Genomic DNA, 19,936 nt, shown 5'->3' with positions numbered 1-19,936 from the left:
TTAAAGATTTTATTTATTTTTTCACAAGAGACACAGAAAGACAGAGACAGAGACAGAGACACAGGCAGAGGGAGAAGCAGGCTCCATTCAGGGAGCCTGACATGGGACTCGATCCTGGGACTCCAGGATCACGCCCTGGGCTGAAGGCAATGCTAAACCACTGAGCCACCCGGGCTGCCCGAGGATTTTATTTTTTATGATTTCTGTTTCCTTGTCAAACTTCTCATTTTGTTCATGGATAGTTTTTCTACTTTCACTTAGTTGTGTTTTCTTGTAGTTCACTGAACTTTCTTAAGAGGATTATTCTTTGACAGTTCATAGATCTCCATTTCTTTAGGGTCAGTTATTGGGTTTTTATAGTTTCCTTTAGTAGTGTCATATTTACCTGATTTTTTGTGGTTCTTGATTCTTTATGTTGATATCTGCATGTTTGAGTAACGAGACTCCTCTTCCAGATTTTACAGGTTTGCTTTGGAAGATACACTTATTTACAAGTCAGCTCATTTTGGCTTTCTGGTGTGATAATGTCCTTCAGCAGGTGGGGCCTGCTATTATTGTCTATTTGAAGGTAAAGCAACTGTTTGAGCCCTAAGGACAAGGATGAACAGGTTTGCCACTGGCAGAGAACAGTTGAATATGACTGCTGGCTTGGTTCTCCAACCAAGTGAAGCTATAAGATGAACTTCATGGTTTCCTGGATTCTCTGGTCAAGACTAGGTATTATATATTAAGTAATTGACAGACTATGAATTAGGGCAACAGGCCAGTACCCAGGTTTGTACAGTTGATTGTTTGGGAGCTCAAATCAGTCCAAGGCATTCACTGAATTCTCTGGTCATATGAGGCCACTCATTTTGTTCTACAGACAAAGGAAGCCACAGGCTGTGCTCTCTGTTTAAATGCCACTATATGTAAAGTTGTCAAATGGACCATGTAGCTTCCCATGTCCTCTGGTTAAGTTCTTTGGTCAGACAGGCTCAAGGCTGTACTCAGCAATGAGCAGAGCTATAAATTAGATTCCCTGCCAGGGCACTGTGGAATAAGCTGTTCTAAAAGCAGTAAAACTCTTAGTTGTCTTAACACATGCTAACTTGTACTCCAAGTTCTAGGCCCAAACAGGTCTACTGGCTTTGCTCTGCAAACTGTTGGCTCTGCCTTCCCTGCTCTCAGCTCTAGCACCACTGGGCTAGAGCTTTCACATTTTATTTTTTTACTAGCCCAGGTCAGATAGGGCCAGAAGTCATGCTCTACAGTGTGTTGGGGCTATGTCTCAGCTCCCTTACCTAAGTGGGAGGGAGAAGGACTGCTCCAGGCTGATCTCAATTTCCAAACAGGCTTTCAAGATAGGAGGGACTGAGAGCTACCTTCAGCCTTGGCTATGAATTAATCTCTCTACTTTTGCATAGTACAGAAACCCTCCATATCTGGCACTAGCTTTGCTTTAAGGGGAAATTAGCTCTTCCTGTCTGCCTCTAAGCTCAAGTGCCATTGGGCTATACTCTTCCAGGAGTTGTCACCAGCCCTTCTTGTCAGATGGGGCTGGAAGACCCTCTCCATAGTGGGTGGGGTATGATTCAGCTACTTGCTTGGTTATGGGCAAATTAGGTTCTAGAGCCCACAAAACTCCTCATTTAAAGATCAAAATCAGGCAGCTCTGCATTCCACTGGTGAATATGCCCCACCTCTGTTTTGCAGATGAGCAAAATTTCTGGTTGGCATACTATTTGGGCCCTATGAGTGTGAACATAGTCTGCCAAGATCCATGTACTAGTTGTGGCAATCCCCACTCTTCCTCACAGTCAGATTCCCAGTGGTTGGAATTCCCTTGTGGAGTGGCAATCCCTGCAGTGTGAGATTGAGTCAGGGCTCCCACATAGCAACCCACAATGGTGGAGGATGGGGCTGGTTGTTCCCCCTGGATTCTTTTTTCTCACTAGAGGAACCAAAGGCTCTGGGAGCTGTCTCTACATGGTGCTGCCCTGGCATGGGGGAGGGGCAATGTAGTCAAATGTAGCCACTTATTTTACCATCTACTGCAGTCTTCTCTGAGCTACAAAAGGGTCTTCAGCCTTGCCTCCGTGTTCTAGGATTCTCTTAGTGGTATCTTGCTCATGAATAGTTGTTAGTTGTTCTTCCTGTGAAAGAAAACAAAGTCAGGAAAGTGTCACTCTCTTAGTGACATCACTCTGGAATTTATTTTTGAATACAATGTTCAGTAGATGTTAAACCTTATTGTCTACCAAATGGCTTGCCATTTGCAGGGACCTACCAAAAAGTGAAACCCATCTTTCCTAACACATTATGCTAAGCACCAAGCTAATTCCACAATCTGGATAGGCAATGGAACACCAGTTTTGGTGATGATACTGAACTTTGCTTGCTTTGCCATTGTAACCCAATTATTACATCCTCAATTGCTTCAAGGGAATCAAGGCATCTTTATTTCTCCATCACTTTTTTTCCTATTTCACCTAACCCAGCTACTAGCATGCATTAGGTTATTCATAAATATTTATTGACTAACTGGGAAGTAAGGTCACCAATTTTTAGTGCTATTGTGACAATTTACCCAGATTACTAGGCCCATGTATTCTCGAGTCTCTTTTCCACAAAGCTTTCAATAAGATTTCAAATGATTTTTAAAAGGTACAGTATTTGAATTTCCCTCTGCACATCTAGCCCAGCCTATAAATGACTTGGCAAGATGCAGTTATTTACTCTCTGCCTTATGATTCAGACTTTTCAACATCTCCACCATTTCTCCAGTTATTTCCTCTACTACAAGCTCCAAGTAGATGGGACTTGTTTTACTTAAAACAGCAGGTATGGGTCACTTGTCCTTTTACTTCCCACTGAGTAAATAACACTGATAATTCATTTCATCCCTTACAGAGAACTTTGGAAGAGGAAAAAAGCTCCAGCTTGATCATTAAAATGAGCTTTACACCATTTAGGTGAATCTATTTTTTTTTTTTTTTTTTTTTTTTTTTTTTTTTTTTTTTTTTTGTCATCAGCATGTTAACTTGTCAGTCATCAGTGGCAGTGGTAATTTATTTTTCTTCTGGGTAAGTCTTAGAGCTTCCATCTACTAGATTTAGTAAAATAAGAATAGTCACTTTGTACAAACATTTTAATTAATTTTAAATAGGAGCTTGAATGCACAATGTTCTACTCCTGTAGGTCTTAAGAAGAGGAGAAAGAGGCAGGCACATAAAACACTCCGCATGTGATTCCAGAACCACCTCCCACCCACAACCAGAGAAGATTAGGGGAAGAATAACATGAGCTCTCTCCATTAGTATTATTTGATGATCTTGTGGTGGAGGTGGTGATGGTGGTGGTAGTGGTGTGTGTCTGCATGCATGTGCACATAACATGTGCACATTTGAGACATACTAAATTTTAAATTTTATTAACCCTTGAAGTCAATTTGGAGATTCAGTTTGGAATTTCAAGATGGAACATCTGTTCACTGTAAACCATGTGTCAGCTACAGCTTTGAGTCCTTGCACATGTAATTGTACTTAATGTTCCCATCAATTCTGAAAGAATGTTTTGAAGGTAAAATTGGGTCTCATAGAAATGCATTAATCTGGCCAAAATCCCAAAGCTGGTAAGTGACAGGCCAAGTTCTAAACCTAGATCTTTCTGACACCCAAATCTTTCTAGTTCTGCTCCCTATTTCCTCTGGGCAAGGTATAGAGTCAAGAGTGGTTTGTCCTATAACCTGTCAGAAAGAAATCGTGTAGATTTAGTGGTAGTAAAAATGCAAGAAATGTTATGAATATGAGAGGTCTTCATGTTCAGCCTTTCAAATGAGGATCAGGCTGAGACTTAAATACTGTGAGGATCTGGGTTATATCTGAGAAGGAACCAATTACTCCTGAGGATGGTGCTCTCCATGCAAGTCAGCCCAGTGACCACTAGAAGGCTCGCTTCTGGCTTTTGCACTCGGCCCCAGTGGCAAATGAATTACTAGAGAAATTCATTCCTCTTTAAGCTGCTTCTGCTTTTTTATGTGGCATCAGGCAGGCCCATCCAGTGCCCTTGCTTTCCAGAGAACACCACAGTGTCTTGCATTTTTTACCACACTCCTGGTGAGCATCAGCAAACATACTGAAAGAGGGCTGCATTTAGAATGTGGAGAATTCTCTGACCTCACTATTCTCCATTTATTCCCCTGAGTAATTTAAGTAGGTCACATTTTAAAATTGATTTCCCAGGCACCTGACTTTAAATAAAATCCATTCTTCCCTTCTAGACAATCCTATTTTTTTTTTTTTTTGCCACGTGGAGTTTATGTAGAAGTAAAACAGTTTCGATATGAATAAATAAAATGTTATAACTGTATTTTATCAGTTATATTAAATCAACACTTACTTGCTCCTTACTTTCTACCCTCTTCCACTCTTTGGGAGGAAAGAAGGTGCAGTGGGAGTCCAGTGGTGGCTATTTGATGCAACTTTTCCTGCTGTTCATGGTAGTTGGTCCACTATATAATCCTTAAGTCAGAAACAGCCCTTGGAAGCTCATTCTACTACATGTATGGCCACCCTTCTTACTAGTCTCCTATTTCAGCCAGCGAGAGTAGAAGTGGAGTAAGAAATGATGCCAATTCTAGTCTTCCTAGTAGAAGAGATATCTTTAATTTATCTAGAGAAGAAATGGAAAGTGGATTTTTTCTCAAATGCCAATCCTGCCTTCTTGCAGGTCGCAGCTTGGGCACTACATTGAAGGTTTTGAGGCTCTGTCTTGGCCCTGGGTTATAAGATGCCATGATCACTTGATGATGTCCGCAGAGGTGCAGGAAGGGAAAGTGGTAGTTGTGTGCACATATTTGCCATTCCTGACATAGAGCTTGGATGTTTCGTGAGGAACTGACATGGAACAAATTTAATTTGTTTCAAAGCCCTCTTGAAACTTTGCAAAAGCTTGTACTTTTTCTCATGCTTGTTCATATTTGCACAGTCCCTAACCTGAATCTTGGGCCCACTGGGTAGCAACTCTGGCCAGATCTCTGCTTAAGTATCCTGGGAATAGAAAGCATGCTCCCTCATTTAATGAGAGTCCAAAAAAAATTTTTTTAATAATAAAAAATAAAATAAAATAAAGAGAGTCCATCCAAAATTCAACATTGCTTTGATGTTCTCACTTTCGATCCATTATTGTCCTGTGGTAGATTCAAAAGGATAAGAATTCTACTGGTAATTATACCCTACATAATTCTCACAACTGTTGTATTCAGGGTGGAGGGACAGATATTCCTCAATCATACATTAGCTGTTGAGATATTTTTGCTTTGGGTCAGTTTAAATTAAAGTAAAAAACAGGGATCCCTGGGTGGCACAGCGGTTTAGCGCCTGCCTTTGGCCCAGGGCGCGATCCTGGAGACCCGGGATCGAACCCCACGTCGGGCTCCCGGTGCGTGCATGGAGCCTGCTTCTCCCTCTGCCTATGTCTCTGCCTCTCTCTCTCTCTCTCTCTCTGACTATCATAAATAAATAAAAATTTTTAAAAAAGAATCTAAAGTTAAAAAAACATGCACTTCCTCAGAAAAAGGCTCTGTGTGTGCAGCATGAGGTCTACTCCAGAAACTGGTTTGTTTGTTTGTTTGTTTTTTCCCACACCTTTCATAAATGGCCATTTATCACTTGCCCATTACCTCCCTACCTGAGGATCTCTAAATATCAGGAACATAGGAGAAATACTTACATCAACATTGATGAAAGCAGAGCTGAAACAAAATCAGCAATGATAAACATGGTCCTGTCCTCAAGGAGTTTGCTAGAGCTCTGGGATATTAGACACTCACAGAAGGAAACTTAATTACTATAAAAACGAGACAGAAACATGACAACAGGGGATGATTGATGAGCCAAAGTGGCATTGCTGACTGCCGAGTCATCTGATGAGATGTGCCATCGCTCCTCAGGACAGGGACACGGCTTGGGCTCTATGCATACATAGACATGTGAAATTCTCAGAATCTGTACATTCCAAACCTCAGGTAAACCAAGAGTCACTAAACATCTCTGTTGGTCATTTCTGAAGGTCCCTGAGTGCCAGTTCCATAGCAGGAGTCATATCTTCTTTTTAGGCCCAAATGAAAAACCAGGTTGGAAATTTAGGTTCTTTACAAACTGATTCTGAAATGAAAAGTCCAAAGCCTGAAAGTGGCCACTAAAATCCCACTCTTGATCTCTAAAACAGGTGAATTGACACAATTAAGGCAAAACTGGTGAAAAACCTTGGTAATCTCATTCCAGACAGTCCTCACTGATTCTCAGCCTTCTTCCTATCAACAGATGAAGGAGAGTCCCAACCAAGACAGGAACTACTAGAGATTTCTTGCTGCCTCCCTTTCTTGCCTTTTTTTTTTTAATAATCCAGGCATATTTAGTCTATACTTTATCACACGTCATACTTAGACATAGACCATGCTTTGTGGTCCATATAAGGAAACTAAGGCATGAAGAGATTGTGTCAACAATGTCCCATCCTCTTCCTTTTTAATGGGCATAAACTTGCCAGGAATAGGAACCAACTAACCAGAGGGTAAGATACTCAGCAAAACAAGTTCTGACCCCACCCTACCTGTGCCGCTAAAAATAGCACATGCATCCATGTAGCTTTATCAAGGGCACAGTTGAGAGCTGGGCCAACCTGCTTTCCAAGGGGGCTCCCCCTCTTTCGAGCCTTGTGACTTTGGCCACACACTCTGACCAGTCTGCACCTCATGTGTAAAATGGGCATCAGGATTCTAGCTTCCACTTCATCAAATAATTACAATGGTTAAGTAATAAATTCCATATAGAGCACTCGATGTTGTCCCTGGCACCTAACAAGCATGGAATTGGTGGTAGCTGCTGTTATTAGTAGCATTTTTGTTGTTGTCATTGTGATGGTTACTGGTTTTTTGAAGACGACTCTACACCTCCACCACCAGTGTCCCCAGCCTAGAACCTTGCAAACAAAGCTGAAATGGCAGGTAGACTCTGCCTCTTGGACAGACACAGCCCTTCAGGCACTACCCCCTTTGACCTGGTACTCTGTCTCTGGTTTTTGCAGCTGCCTGCCCCGTCCTGTGCAGTGGGAACGGACAATATTCAAAAGGGACGTGCCAGTGCTACAGCGGCTGGAAAGGCGCAGAGTGTGATGTGCCCATGAATCAGTGCATCGATCCTTCCTGCGGGGGCCACGGCTCCTGCATTGATGGGAACTGTGTGTGCTCCGCTGGCTACAAAGGCGAGCACTGTGAGGAAGGTAAGCTCCACAGAGCCAGGCTGGGCAGCAGCAAGGTGGGAGGAGGGGGGAAGTGGCTGCAGGCCCTGACTTCTACTAATGAGCCCAATCCAGGGCTCTGCATTTTGCAAAGGAAACTTCAACATTTTGCACAGAGAAACTTCAAAGGTGCTGGCTTTTGTAGACTTCTAAGGTTATAGATAACACAGGCCTGTGGCGTGGTTCTGGAAGGAATGCTTTGTTTTATTCTTCTTTATGTTAATTAGCTACTTTTCCTCTTTCAATTACTTTCTCCGCCTTTGTCTTTCTGCTCTTTGCCTGTAACTCCTCCTCCTCCCCTTCCTGCTCCTTCTTTTCCTTTTTTTTCTTTCTTCTCCTTCTCCTATCTTCCTTCCTCTTTTCTTCTGCTTTATTTAAAATCCTCTAATTTGGAATTACTAAAGCTATCCGGAAAACAAAACAAAACCAGAATCCTTAATCTCCTTGTCTTTCCCGTAGCTGGGTTTTTGTTTGGGGGTTTTGTGTTGTTGTTGTTGTTGTTGTTGTTGTTGTTGTTGTTTTGAAACTGTCCCTGGTAATCTAGTACCCATATATTTCTGTATATATTTTAGGAAAACTTAATATCAGTAGAAAGCAGTCAGACTTGAAAGACAATAGGCACCCATGTCATTTAGAGGCATGTTGTAGGTCACATTATGCTGGTTACCTAGATCACACAGAACTAGAGGAGGATGGGGGTAGCACAGGACTGAAATTTGGTGAAATCTAAAGAGCTCAGTATAGCATGCTTTGAAGTGGCCTCTGGCACCCATGAGGAAAAGTTAGGGGTGTAATAAGCTGAATCCAATCTGAAAAAACATGATCAGCGATGAGACTTGGTGATCAGGAAGGAGCCATGGAAGAGGGAGTGCAGAGAGAGAGAGGAAGAGCACCTCTCTGGAGATCAGAAGCTTCAACTAGTCCTAGTCACTCTGGTTAGTGCGTTCAGAAGAGTTAAAGGTATCAGACCCAGAAGGCAAGGGAACTCTGCCAACCTGCCTATCAGTCTTCCCCTTCTATACTTGTGCTTTCAGAGTATGATCTCTGGTTGTCCATCTATTGTTTCTCCGCATAGAAAGTATCAAGCAGAACTGGTAGGAAAGCATAAGCCCAGGTGCTGTCCATCCCTGGCCCAATCCCCAAACTTTGAATTGGCTCAGTTATTCTTTACCAGCTGAGCCACTTTCCTCTCCATCTACCTCCCCGGAGAATGTCCCCATGCAACTCCAACAGCCCTATTCCCTTCCACATTCCTAGCAGAAAAGAAAGTGTCAATCTCCCAACAAACTAAGGGAAAAAGTAAATCCCACAGCCTACTCCATTTGAAACAGCTTAAGAGGCCCACCCAGGATGCCTCCCAAGAAGACTGTTAGGCACCACATGCCCATGTTCTCTCTCAGCTTCTCCCTGCCAAGCTGATAAGAAGGGACCTCAGGTGCTGTGAGGTTCTCAAGTGTGAGTGGATCTGTTCTCCCCTCCCACTAAGTTATGGATCTCCAGGGCTCTATAAAAAATAACCAATCATTACAGCCTTTACCACAAAGTAATGACAGTAACTTATCCTCAGATACACATACAAAAGCTCCACACTGAAATCTCCCATTTCATAGTTTTTAGAACCCTGGCTACAAAGAGTCCACTTCCATGACATTATTCTTCTAAGATTTTCCAATACATCAGCGGTAATGCCCTTAATGGGACCCAGAAGTCTGACCCCCAGATCTTCATTTGCTCAACACTCTATATATTTTTTTCCTCTGTTATAAAAGGTAGCCTCCCTCCATCTGCATCATAAAACCAAATTGGGAGTTTGGATGGAGGAAGGACTGATTTAATAACCCTGCTTGAAAGGTTAAAGTTCTTAAAAGATAAATGGATTGCAGAAGGCAAAGCCGCATTTGCTGAAAACATGGGAGAGGCCAATAATATGACAAGAAAGGTTAAAACGACCTTTTGCATACATCATTTGGTGAGAACGAAATGATAGAGCAATGACATTGCCCGTCTTAGAAATTTTTTTCCCTCCAGTAAAGATTGCGCATATCTATATGAGTAGAATTTCAAGTGATTTCTCAACTTTCTTACTCTCCCAACCAGCCTTATTTAAATGTTCCAAATGAATTAACCATCCAACAAAACAAGGAAGCCACGTGGATCATTATGAAAGGATGAAATCTCCTCTATTGATTTCTACTACCCAAAAAGAATGAACCGAGGTGATTCATATGCTGTTTTCAAAATAGGAAATGGAATCAGAAAGTCTGGATCAGCACTTTTTCTTCCATTTAGCTTTTTTATTTCTGATATTCATCATAGTCATAACGTTCAAACAATTTACCTGAAATGGCCATGGCAACGAAATCGATAGTTGCCATCCTCCATTTTTGCTGCATAAACATTGTTGTATTATTAACAGATTTGCACAAGAAAATGAAAGGATGAATTTGCGAGGTTTCATTCAATGATGTCTGGGGGAGTGGGAAGGTGATGAGTGAGGAATTGACATATTAGTTTAAGTCAGCCATGTTTTCATGTCAGTTTCATGGTTGAGTCATTTTTCAATGACATTTAACTTCATAAATGTAATTCATGGTTCTTCGGGGGTTTATAGTACATATTGTTTGTAAAACTCCTTGACCTCTTTTTTTATCCTTAGGGATAGAAATTGCATTCACAACCCTTTTTTGTCAAACCTACAGAGGGCCCAAGACTAAATGAGTTCTAATGATTTCAGCTGCCAGGGGGCTGGTGTTGTAAAGCACATGGTACTTAGCTGGTAAAGGCCACTGTCCCCCTTTTAAGTATAACACTATTTCTATTTATAAAGCTTCGTAAAATGCCATAGTCCCTCCTGCCTGCTAAAGACTCTAAGGACGTGGCCACAAGACCGTCTTATGAAATTGGAACCAAATTTAAAATTCATAGTGAAACTGCTCTTCTTAAAGTCTGGATTTAGTTATGCCATAAGCTGCTGTAATTATATAGCACAAAGGACATATTTACTAGTATAACTGAAAGGGTTAGCTCATATTTCTAGATACAATAAATAATTCTTTTGATGACATTCCACTCCTGGGCTAATAAATCTCAGTGGATTTTCCTCCTTTCTTCATACTATAATTTAAGATAGAGAAGAGAAAGCTAATTTATCTGAAAGAAAAATGACATTTTCTTTTTGCTTTTTTTCAGGGGGGTATATTACTTTTTATTTCATCTTTTTAAGAAAAAGGTTATGATATACTTTTTGAATTTTTTTGAAAGCTTCTAGCTGTTGGCACCTCACCAAATGCTTTAAATAGCTAATTATAGATGGAGGGTAATTTCTGAGACACATAGCACATGAGATATCTTTGTGTCTATTTTGATTTAGCTATATTAGAAAGAGGGACAGAGAAAAAACTAAAGTTTGAGGATTTTTTCCTATTAGAGGAATATGGACAGGATTGATTCTGAATGAATTAGTTCATGCTGCGCAGATCCCAAATTACACAGTGTTTTTCCCAAAAGCAAGAAGTTGGTAGCACCTTTTCTTTCTTGTCAATTCTTTGTGGAAGTTTGTCTCACTAACATGAATCCTTATAGAGAAGTCTGCCGTTCATTTCTGTATCGACTGTGTATTGAACACTTACTATATTTTGCTAGCTATGCTAAGCATGAGACAGACACCAAAAGCATTGCACAGCCTCTTTGTAAATGTCTTCTGTGTGTTTGAAACTTTCGATTCATTTACCTTCAGATGCATTCCACCATCCTGAGCAAATTTGAAGGTATCAGAAAGGGTTTGTATCATCAGAAGTTATAGTCCCTAAGACAATGAATATAACCTTAAAGTGATTGCAACCAGAGCAAGTAGCATAATCATAAACATCTCTCTAACTAATAATAAATCACTGAAATTCCCCTTTCTGAGAGTGTATTTTTGATTTCTGCTAAATCAATGGCAGCTTCTGTTTCCCCATGGCTCAAATAGTTTTGAGGTGGTTTTCATAAATAATATCTTCCAGAGAAGATTCAAATGGATCAGATCAGAAACATCTCCTTAGACTGAAAATACTTATTGTTGCCTCAAGAGAGATGAGCTCTTTGGAAACTTCATGGAATACTGTGATGTCTAGTAAATCCAAATTCCTGAAGTCTGATGTCCCCCAGAATGAAATAGTCTATGGCATGGGTAATCTAAATAATTTCCTACTTAGAGCCAAGGTATTATCAATTTTAAAACCTATCATTATTTTGTATGCCATAAGAAGAAAAAAATTAACACTAGCTACAAAAAGCTGGGACCCCAAAGGGCTGCCATCTCAGTGTCATAGGAACTATTTAGAGGCCAAAAATCTTGCATGTTTCAATCTTGGCATTGGGCAGAGAGAGAAATCAAAATCTCTGAGGATCGGAACTACAAGATGGTACGCATGCACATGAGGGGCTCAGTTACAACAACAGTATGGTCCAAGAAACCTCAAGAAAGGAATTTAAAGTGGTCTCAAGCTGCTTATGCCCCCTGATGATGGCAGAAGCAAATGTTTTACTCTAGGCCAAGACGCCTGATTTCCAGGCTGTTAAAATGAGGAAAATGTGTGTCTTAGTTAAATAAGCTGATGAGATGCTCCCCTATTTTTCTGATCCATAAGAGAATATCTGGGCTGTCTGCAGGACCACCATTCACCATTCAAACCCCACAGTGTGCAGTGCCCTCTTCCCCAGATGTCGTTGCATCATTTTTCAGGAACACCTGAGGAAGTTGATCCTCCCCAGCAAAACCCGTTTGCCCAAAACTGAGACTGGATGGATGTCTGAGGTGTGGGGTCACATTCCCATACAGAAAGTCCTGTTTCTAAGACCTGGCTTTTGCAGCTCACACCTCTCCTCACTCTGAGTTGATTCTACAGTGAGAGTCTTCAAGTTACCTACTGGATGCATATCCATTCTGAGCATTAAGATAGCCAAACAATCAGACCATGAAACTGCCAAGAATGACAATGACCAAAAATATGACCATTAACTCATCTGACCAACAGTCTGAAGGAGTATCAATGCTAGGGCCAGAGACTCACCCATTCAGGCCACTCCCGACAATATACAGGAAGGTTACCTCTTTGGGATCATTTCCACACCGAACTTTACCTCTTCTATCCTGTTCTTTTACTGACTCCTGCAATAGATATGTGTTTGGAGAATGAAAACTAATTTTAGACTTAGCCTAAGTGACATTTAATAAGGAAAGTGACTCACTTATGAGTTTCACTGGTTTTCTTTTTAATCCTTTGTTGCCTTCTGAAGGCAAGTATTAGTGAAGTAAGAATGAGCCTTCTTTTCCTCTCTGATAGTGAGGGATAATTCGGTTTGGGGATACATGTAGAGATATCACCAGTATTTATGTCCCAGGCTCAGAAGCTCTGATATGATTTAATTAAGGTACGAATGTTTGTAAGTACAAGGTTCTCAACATTGAAGGACACACGCCTATATCTGGTTCCTCCTAACTCTGCATGAGAAATCTCCTCTTTCTCTCACATTCTCTTCAAGTGTGAGATTTGGTGTTTGGGCAAATTAAAAAAAAAAAGTCTTGAATTTTTTATGGGTTGTTCTTCAAGAGACCATGTAAGTATTACCTGGGCTGCTCCATTTGCTTGCAAGGGATAGGAGTTGGTGAATCACCGGTTACCGCAGCAGCAAGCCAGTCTTGTGGCCCATATCCCATGAGTGATCAATATTTTTACTCGTTGTTTTTGTTTTTTTGTTTTTTTCAGTTGATTGCTTGGATCCCACCTGCTCCAGCCATGGGGTCTGTGTAAATGGAGAATGCCTTTGCAGCCCTGGCTGGGGTGGTCTAAACTGTGAGCTGGCAAGGGTCCAGTGCCCAGACCAGTGCAGTGGGCACGGCACTTACGTCCCTGACACAGGCCTCTGCAGCTGTGATCCCAACTGGATGGGTCCCGACTGCTCTGTTGGTAAGCCAAGAGGTTTCCTTCTCGCCTTTCCCAACACTCATGTGTTCCTTTCATGAGCCCATATATGGATGGGAATCTACTTTTCACACTTAGCTTGGGATAAAGGGACTTAGGCTAATTGCATAGTGCTTTTCTCACTCTCCTCTCCTCAGTCATGGAGTCTGTGATCCTGAGAAACAAACAAACAAACACACAAGACACCGCAGGTTCTTGTGCCTCGTTTGTTCCATCGCAACAAATGGATGAGGGGCCCAGGAGGGATGCTTCCATTTGCATTATAGGTTTTCTTATGTACACTCCCTAAAGGTACCAGAAAACAAAACAGAACAATTCAGTCCCAGACAAACTGAATGGAACGTCCTATAAAACAGAAAAGAGGCTCCCTTGGGGTGCTGTGTGAACATGTTATAAAGCTCTGCAATACTCCAGTGACGGGAAAATAATGAAGTTGCGCTGTACACTTTATTTTCCTAAAATTAAGAGTATGTGTCTTACCTCCCGAGTGACCCTAAAATGGAACGGTTCAACAGTTCAAGCCGGTCCCAACCTACCAGAGAATGGTTCCGTTCACAGTGACAAGTGCCTATCCAAGCGAGCGATCATCATTCCGCCCCCTTCCTCTGGGTAGTGAGACAGCTGTCAGATTGCCATGGCAATCAGGAAGGGAATGTATGTGAAGCTTTGCCTACAATGGGAAAGAAATGAATATTTCATTCCAAAAAGAAAAAAAAAGAGTCAGTGAAAATGGGCTATTTTGAGACGTCTTCTCAGCCCACTCTCCTCCGGCTTCAGTGCTGATGCCGGTGGTCCAGGCCAAGGCTCTGCAGAGGATGGGGGAGGAGTAGCCCTAGAGCCAAGGCCCAACCGAGTTGCCGATATGCAGTGACTTTGAGTGAGTCACTGCCCCTCCTGATTGGGTTATCCCTCCTCTGGCACGATGAGCCATGCCTCCCTCAGCAGTCTGTTGTAAGGATGAATGTCTGGCACGTGCTTGTCCTCGAGTGAGAGGTCTGGAACGCCAGAGAGTGTATATCTGTCTGTCTGTCTCCTTCCAAAGCACAAAAGACTTTGAGCTCCTTTGAGAAAGAGGCTGTGTAAATGCAGCACAGTTGTAGCGGTCATCATTGCCACAAAGTACCAATCTGGGTGATGGGTAGATTTGCAATCATCATAGGGATAGATCTGTGGGTTCCCAAGTGGCCTTTGGTCAGTTCAGGCTCTCAACAGGGCAAAAGTCCCAGCTGGCCAGGGAGTAAGGATCCACATACATACATCATTTCAGATGGCACCTCCTGGGTAGCTTTGCCAAACTGGATGGCCATTGTCTGACCTCCTCCTGGGATGGCCTCGAGCTCTAGAACAGTGGTTCTCACACTCTAGTGCACATCAAAACCACCTGCAGGACTTGTGAAAACAAATTTCTGAGCCCCACTCCCAGAGTTTCTAATTCAGGAGGTCCAAGCAAGGCACAAGAATTTGCATTCCTACCAAGTCCTAGGTGACAGTGATGCTGCTGGTCGAGGGACCCCACTGCGAGAATCACTGCTCTAGAAACCACGTAACAATTAATACCTAGCCCAGTGGAGAGACAGGCCTCCCAAGGGGACACACCTGCTGGACCTTAGGGCCTGCTTCAGAGACCCAGGCCATGGGTGTGGTCTGGCCTCCAGCGGAGGGTTTTGCCAGCTGTGGTGTTGAGCTGTAATCATTGTTTTTCTTCCAGAAGTGTGCTCAGTAGACTGTGGCACTCACGGCGTCTGCATCGGGGGAGCCTGCCGCTGTGAAGAGGGCTGGACAGGCGCAGCTTGTGACCAGCGCGTGTGCCACCCCCGCTGCATTGAGCACGGGACCTGTAAAGATGGCAAATGTGAATGCCGAGAGGGCTGGAATGGTGAACACTGCACCATTGGTAGGCAAACGGCAGGCACCGAAACAGGCACATATTGCTTTATTTTCATAAATCGTAGATCTATAGTGATGGTCGTGCATTGCAACTGGCTGTTCCTTCAGGGGCATGAGTGCTCTACAACATTCCTGCTGCCTCTCCAAATCTTCAGGGGGCTAAGGAAGGAAAAAGCAACGTCCTCAACTAGAAAACGCTTTCCTTTCTTTCCAGAATTCTAGATTGGGAGGCAAGGAACAAAATCGGATAAAATCCATTCAAATTACTGATTTGGGGAGGGAGAAATGCACACGCATGGGAAATTGTCAGGACCTAGAGGTTTCAAGCACCCACATGACTGTGGTCTGCAAGTCTCCCCTTTTTGGATAATCTACCAGCTGGCTGGATCACTGGATCCCTGCTTGCTGGCAACAGTTGAACTCACTTCGTTTAGACCAAGTTAGATACAGGCAAGACTCCAAAGTTTCCTAGATAGCCAGGTACCACTGGAATAGGTGTGAGCACCCTTGTCCCAAGACAAGGCGTCGCCCTTGGGCTCCTGACCCTCCCTATCACCACCACCATCGTTCAACATCTCCTCTGGCCCCATGTCATTCTCAGCCACTTTTCTACATAGTTTCTCAACTGAGATTTTTTTTAAGGTCATTTTCTTTCTAGAGAAGTAATAGTTTCCAAGTTTCTTCAGTTTTGCTTTTAATTACTTTTTGTCAATATTGTGGTTTGGGGTAGGACAATACTGGATTGAATATATCCAATTATCCCTTTGAGGAGATGGAAGCCAACTGCTCTTTGGTTTTCCAAATGCCTCAGACAGTCAGTTACAAGTGATCAACCTGAATATCACTTTACCTCTAGTTATTACTTTCATTGGATTGAGTTCTTTGTCAAGCTGGCTAATCCACTCACTTGCAAGGAAATTCTCAGAGAAGTTTCCAGGCAAACTACTGTCTTGCCCCCAGTTACCTTTGAATCTGGCCATCAAGTCTGGGGTCTTCCCTTCTATCCTAGCCCAGTCAACAGATTGGCTACCTGGAGGGAGAGACAGGGTTAGGAGCTTGTCCAAGGCTGACTCATGAGGTCAGACTCAATTTCCCATGCTGTTCATTTGAGTGGTTAAACAGAGATAAAATGTACTCTGCATTAGATTTACCCCAGTTCCATCTAATTGGGCATCTGAGGGGCAGCGTGCCAATCCAGGCCATGACTGTAGCACTGGGACCCTGCCGGGACAGTCTGTTGGCAGTGAATTGTTTTTGCAATCTCTCAAATGATGCTCCAGATCCTGCTTCCCTGCAGCTGCTTTCATCTTCTGTTCCCTGCAGAGTCTGGGGGATAATTCAGAAAACTCTCAAGGGAGGGATGCGTGTAGCCCAGTTTACAATCCGTACCAATAGCTTCCACTCTTCAGGGGCATTCCTCTTGATGTACTTTTGCATGCCCAGTGTGATTTAAAGACTTTCCCTCAACCCCACAGCTCCATTGGTCCAGTCCTCCCTCCCTCAAAAATAGAGCTCTTGCCAACCAATAACCTTTAGATAGAAAATCCTCCTTGCTTTCAATTCACACCATCTAGCCTCACCTCCCCTTTGCACTCCCTTTCATGTCTGCTTTGGGTTTGCTGCCCCTACAGTGATGGCTGCTGGCTCTCCCCTAGCTGCAACTTATCTTCAGTCTGGGAATAGCTCACAATAGTACAACCCAGATGGATTGAAACAGAGTATGGATAGCTATGGCTGATGGGGCCATCGCTGATCTGCTGGCTATATTTTTATGGCTTACAAGCCAATAGTAGTCTTTACATAGATAAAGTGTTGAAAAAAGTGAAAAGAGATCTTTGCTGACACATGACAATTAAAGGAAATTCAAATTTCAGTGCCTATTAAACAGAATGTTTTTCAAGGACAGCCACTCCTATTAATTGATATGTTGTCCGCTTATACACTCCATCTTAGTGCTGAGTCATTGCCACAGAGACCACATGGTCCACAGAGCCATTCATTACCTGGCCCTTTACAGGAACAGTCAGCCAACCCCTGAATGAGAAAGTTGCACAGGTCTTGATAAAGTCGAGAAAAGAGGCTGGTCAACATTCATTTTGGGAACAGGCCCCTAGCTGTGATCTGAAGGCTGTCAGAGGAAAGCACATGGTCCAGTGTTGGGAATGGAGAGAACATAATTGAGTGGAAGTGTCTCTGGCACCTTTGAAGATGAAATGGGATGATGGCACCTCTAGTCTGGGTAGGATATGGCCAGCAAGAGAACACAGGAGATGTTTTGTTCTAGCAGCACTTAGGGTGAGCTGAATCAGGGAAAGATGTCTCTACTACTCGAAGGTCTGGTTCAAGTTTCACACATGCATGTGCTGACATGCATCAGCTCTCAGGAGACCTAGAGAATGTGCAAATTCATGTCAGGTAAAGCTACCAAAATGAAGGGAGTGGGACCCAGGGAAGTCTCTTGTTCAGAACTATGATTTCTTATGACTGCATGAGTTTGCGCTATGTAATTTATAAAGATATTTGTCACCAAAGTCTCTTTTTGTGAGAAATTAGGGCTCCCTGATTTCATTTGTTGGATAGGTGCTGTATCCTCATGGTTATGTTCACTGGGACTTGCTCTTAAAAAGCCAAACAATACCTTGGATGGTGAGATTTGCTATTCAGAATCTCGAGGTGTTTGGACGCACATAATTGCTTCTCTTGCTTTTCAACCTCTGGCCCCTGAGCTGCTATGTGGAGTTTTAGACTTTTATTTTGAGCAGATACTCCTGTCAATTCATTTTAAGTAAATGCCACATTTACAAGCCCAGAATTGGTCCTCCTCAGGGATACTGACAGAAAGAAAGAGAGGCTTTTTGGTCCTTTCTAAGCAAAGCCTCAAACACTATTTTGAAAATAGAAAACAAATAAGAATGAAATGGCACCCAGTCTGCAAACAATGCATTAGGAGATTTGGGTGAGGCATAGCCTGAGTGGTTAGTGTTGGGGTACTAGGGTTGTCTGCAGCCTATTTTCAAAACATTGTAGTGAGAGGTGGTTTTCTTAGGATCATTGAAATCAACTGAACAATTAACATGAGCACTTGGGGATCACATTTATTGTGCTGAAGGAAGCAAGAAGATTGATGCAGGGTTGAGGGGGTGGGGGCAGGAATGAGGATAAAAACACAGACTTCTAAAATCCAATCCAATAAGATCTATCTATGTTTGGTCAAATGCGTTTCCATAATTTTCAACTGGATTATAATCTTTTTATATTTGGAAATTTAGTATATATTGCTAAAGATTTAAATATCAGGTATAACATTTCAACACTAACTGTTAGAGTTAGCATCTTGGTAGACTGGATTCTACCAAGTAATAATTTTTATATTACATTTTTCTAACAAGTTAAATGTAAGGTATGGCTAAAACCTACAGAATTGCACAGATAAGAAATATGCTTTGAATCCAAATGAGCCGCAATTCATGTTTATCTTTGGAATATATTAGTATTATTTGGATAGGCTGCAGTTTACTCTTATGAATAAATCAGAAAGCGCATTGTGTGGCTAGATTAGTTTTATTCTTTAAACATAATCCTAAAATGGATTGTTGTTTCTGTCACCCACCACCCTTTACTAAACTGGGGATTGTACTTTAGAAAGCCATCCAGACACTATACCCCCAGGGCATAAAAGGGCTACAGAATAGGTTAAAAATCACTGTAAACTAAAGTAAACACAGATAAATGTCTGTTGTAAAGAGGTGGAGTAATTGTTAGTGTGCTCGGCGGAATAGTTGAGCGAGAAGTACGAGGAGAAATAACATTTTGCCAGAGAATGCAAGGAGGGAAACTAAATGCTAATTAGGGGTTGTTGCTATTATCTCCTGAATGTGGGCCGTCCAGACATCCGCTCTGAATAATACAAACAAATGCACCCACGGAATAAATCCGCCAATACCAACCCTAGGTGAACTGTTTGATATCTGGGTAGTGAACAATGCCTGTAATGCTTATTACAACTTGTTTATTTTGACTGTGTGGTCCTGACTTCCAGTTGCATTTCAGAATCATGAGGACTCGATTTCTAGGACCGTGTGGGACTGAGTGACCTGCCATGTGCCACAAGTCAGAACAGTTTTCTTTTCCCTCTATTGCACTGGGGCCCTTCTATTTTTCCTCTCTAATTGGTTGGGGAAAGAAATTGGTTCTTGTGATGTTAATAAGGAAAATGAATCTTTACCCAAGGTAAAACCAGCCGTGCGACAATCTGATGTGCTGATTAAGTGATTGTCATCAGAAGTAGACAGGGTCACAGTCCAAGAGGGAGAGAGCCTGAGAACTACAGGGAACAAGATGGGAAGGAAGTGACTATCAAAATTAACCAACTTCAGACTGAGTACAGCTGCTTCTGCATCTCATTCCAGTTTCATTCTAAGTTATGGAAACATTTTTCTTGTAGCTATTATCCTTGAACATTCGAGTTTTCATGACTCCACAATGAGATCGAGTTGAGATGAAATTAGCCAGAGTAGAGCCATCCTGACCACCAGGTCAGTGGGAGCAGCTAATTCTCTGATTGGTTAATTAACCTATTCCTCCGGGGGCTCTTACTAGAACCTCTGCTAACAGCTCCATTCTTTTTTGAAGTGAAAACCTAAAGGGATAGTCTTTCATTGTTAAAAATTATGGACAAACTTTTAGCGAAGTTCCACTTCTGATTGTTCCCCCCACAACTTGGCCAAAATGTGAGCAACACATACCCAGAAGTTCTCTTTGAGTTTAGGTCAGGCAACCTACCCAGCTTTCCTACTCAGACT

The 19,936-nt window shown here is 42.3% G+C and overlaps 1 protein-coding gene across 50 annotated transcripts in view; it reads left to right on the top strand.

Moving 5' to 3' along the window:
- Positions 1 to 19,936, top strand: part of TENM2 (teneurin transmembrane protein 2) — a 3,534,961-nt gene that overhangs the window by 3,375,770 nt on the left and 139,255 nt on the right. For 22 of the 50 annotated variants that reach the window (XM_072756643.1, XM_072756648.1, XM_072756645.1 and 19 more), the window contains 3 exons: positions 7,069 to 7,263; positions 13,032 to 13,232; positions 14,956 to 15,141. In XM_072756643.1, coding sequence (XP_072612744.1) covers positions 7,069 to 7,263; positions 13,032 to 13,232; positions 14,956 to 15,141 — 582 coding nt within the window. Of the gene's footprint in view, positions 1 to 7,068; positions 7,264 to 13,031; positions 13,233 to 14,955; positions 15,169 to 19,936 lie in introns of all 50 variants that reach the window. The other 28 variants (XM_072756653.1, XM_072756650.1, XM_072756639.1 and 25 more) reach the window with 2 other exon arrangements.

This window comes from Vulpes vulpes, chromosome 4, assembly GCF_048418805.1.
Source record: "Vulpes vulpes isolate BD-2025 chromosome 4, VulVul3, whole genome shotgun sequence".
NCBI classification, from domain to species: domain Eukaryota; kingdom Metazoa; phylum Chordata; class Mammalia; order Carnivora; family Canidae; genus Vulpes; species Vulpes vulpes.
The sequence above is the reverse complement of the archived record's forward strand: the minus strand, read 5'-3'. Positions and strand labels throughout refer to the sequence as shown.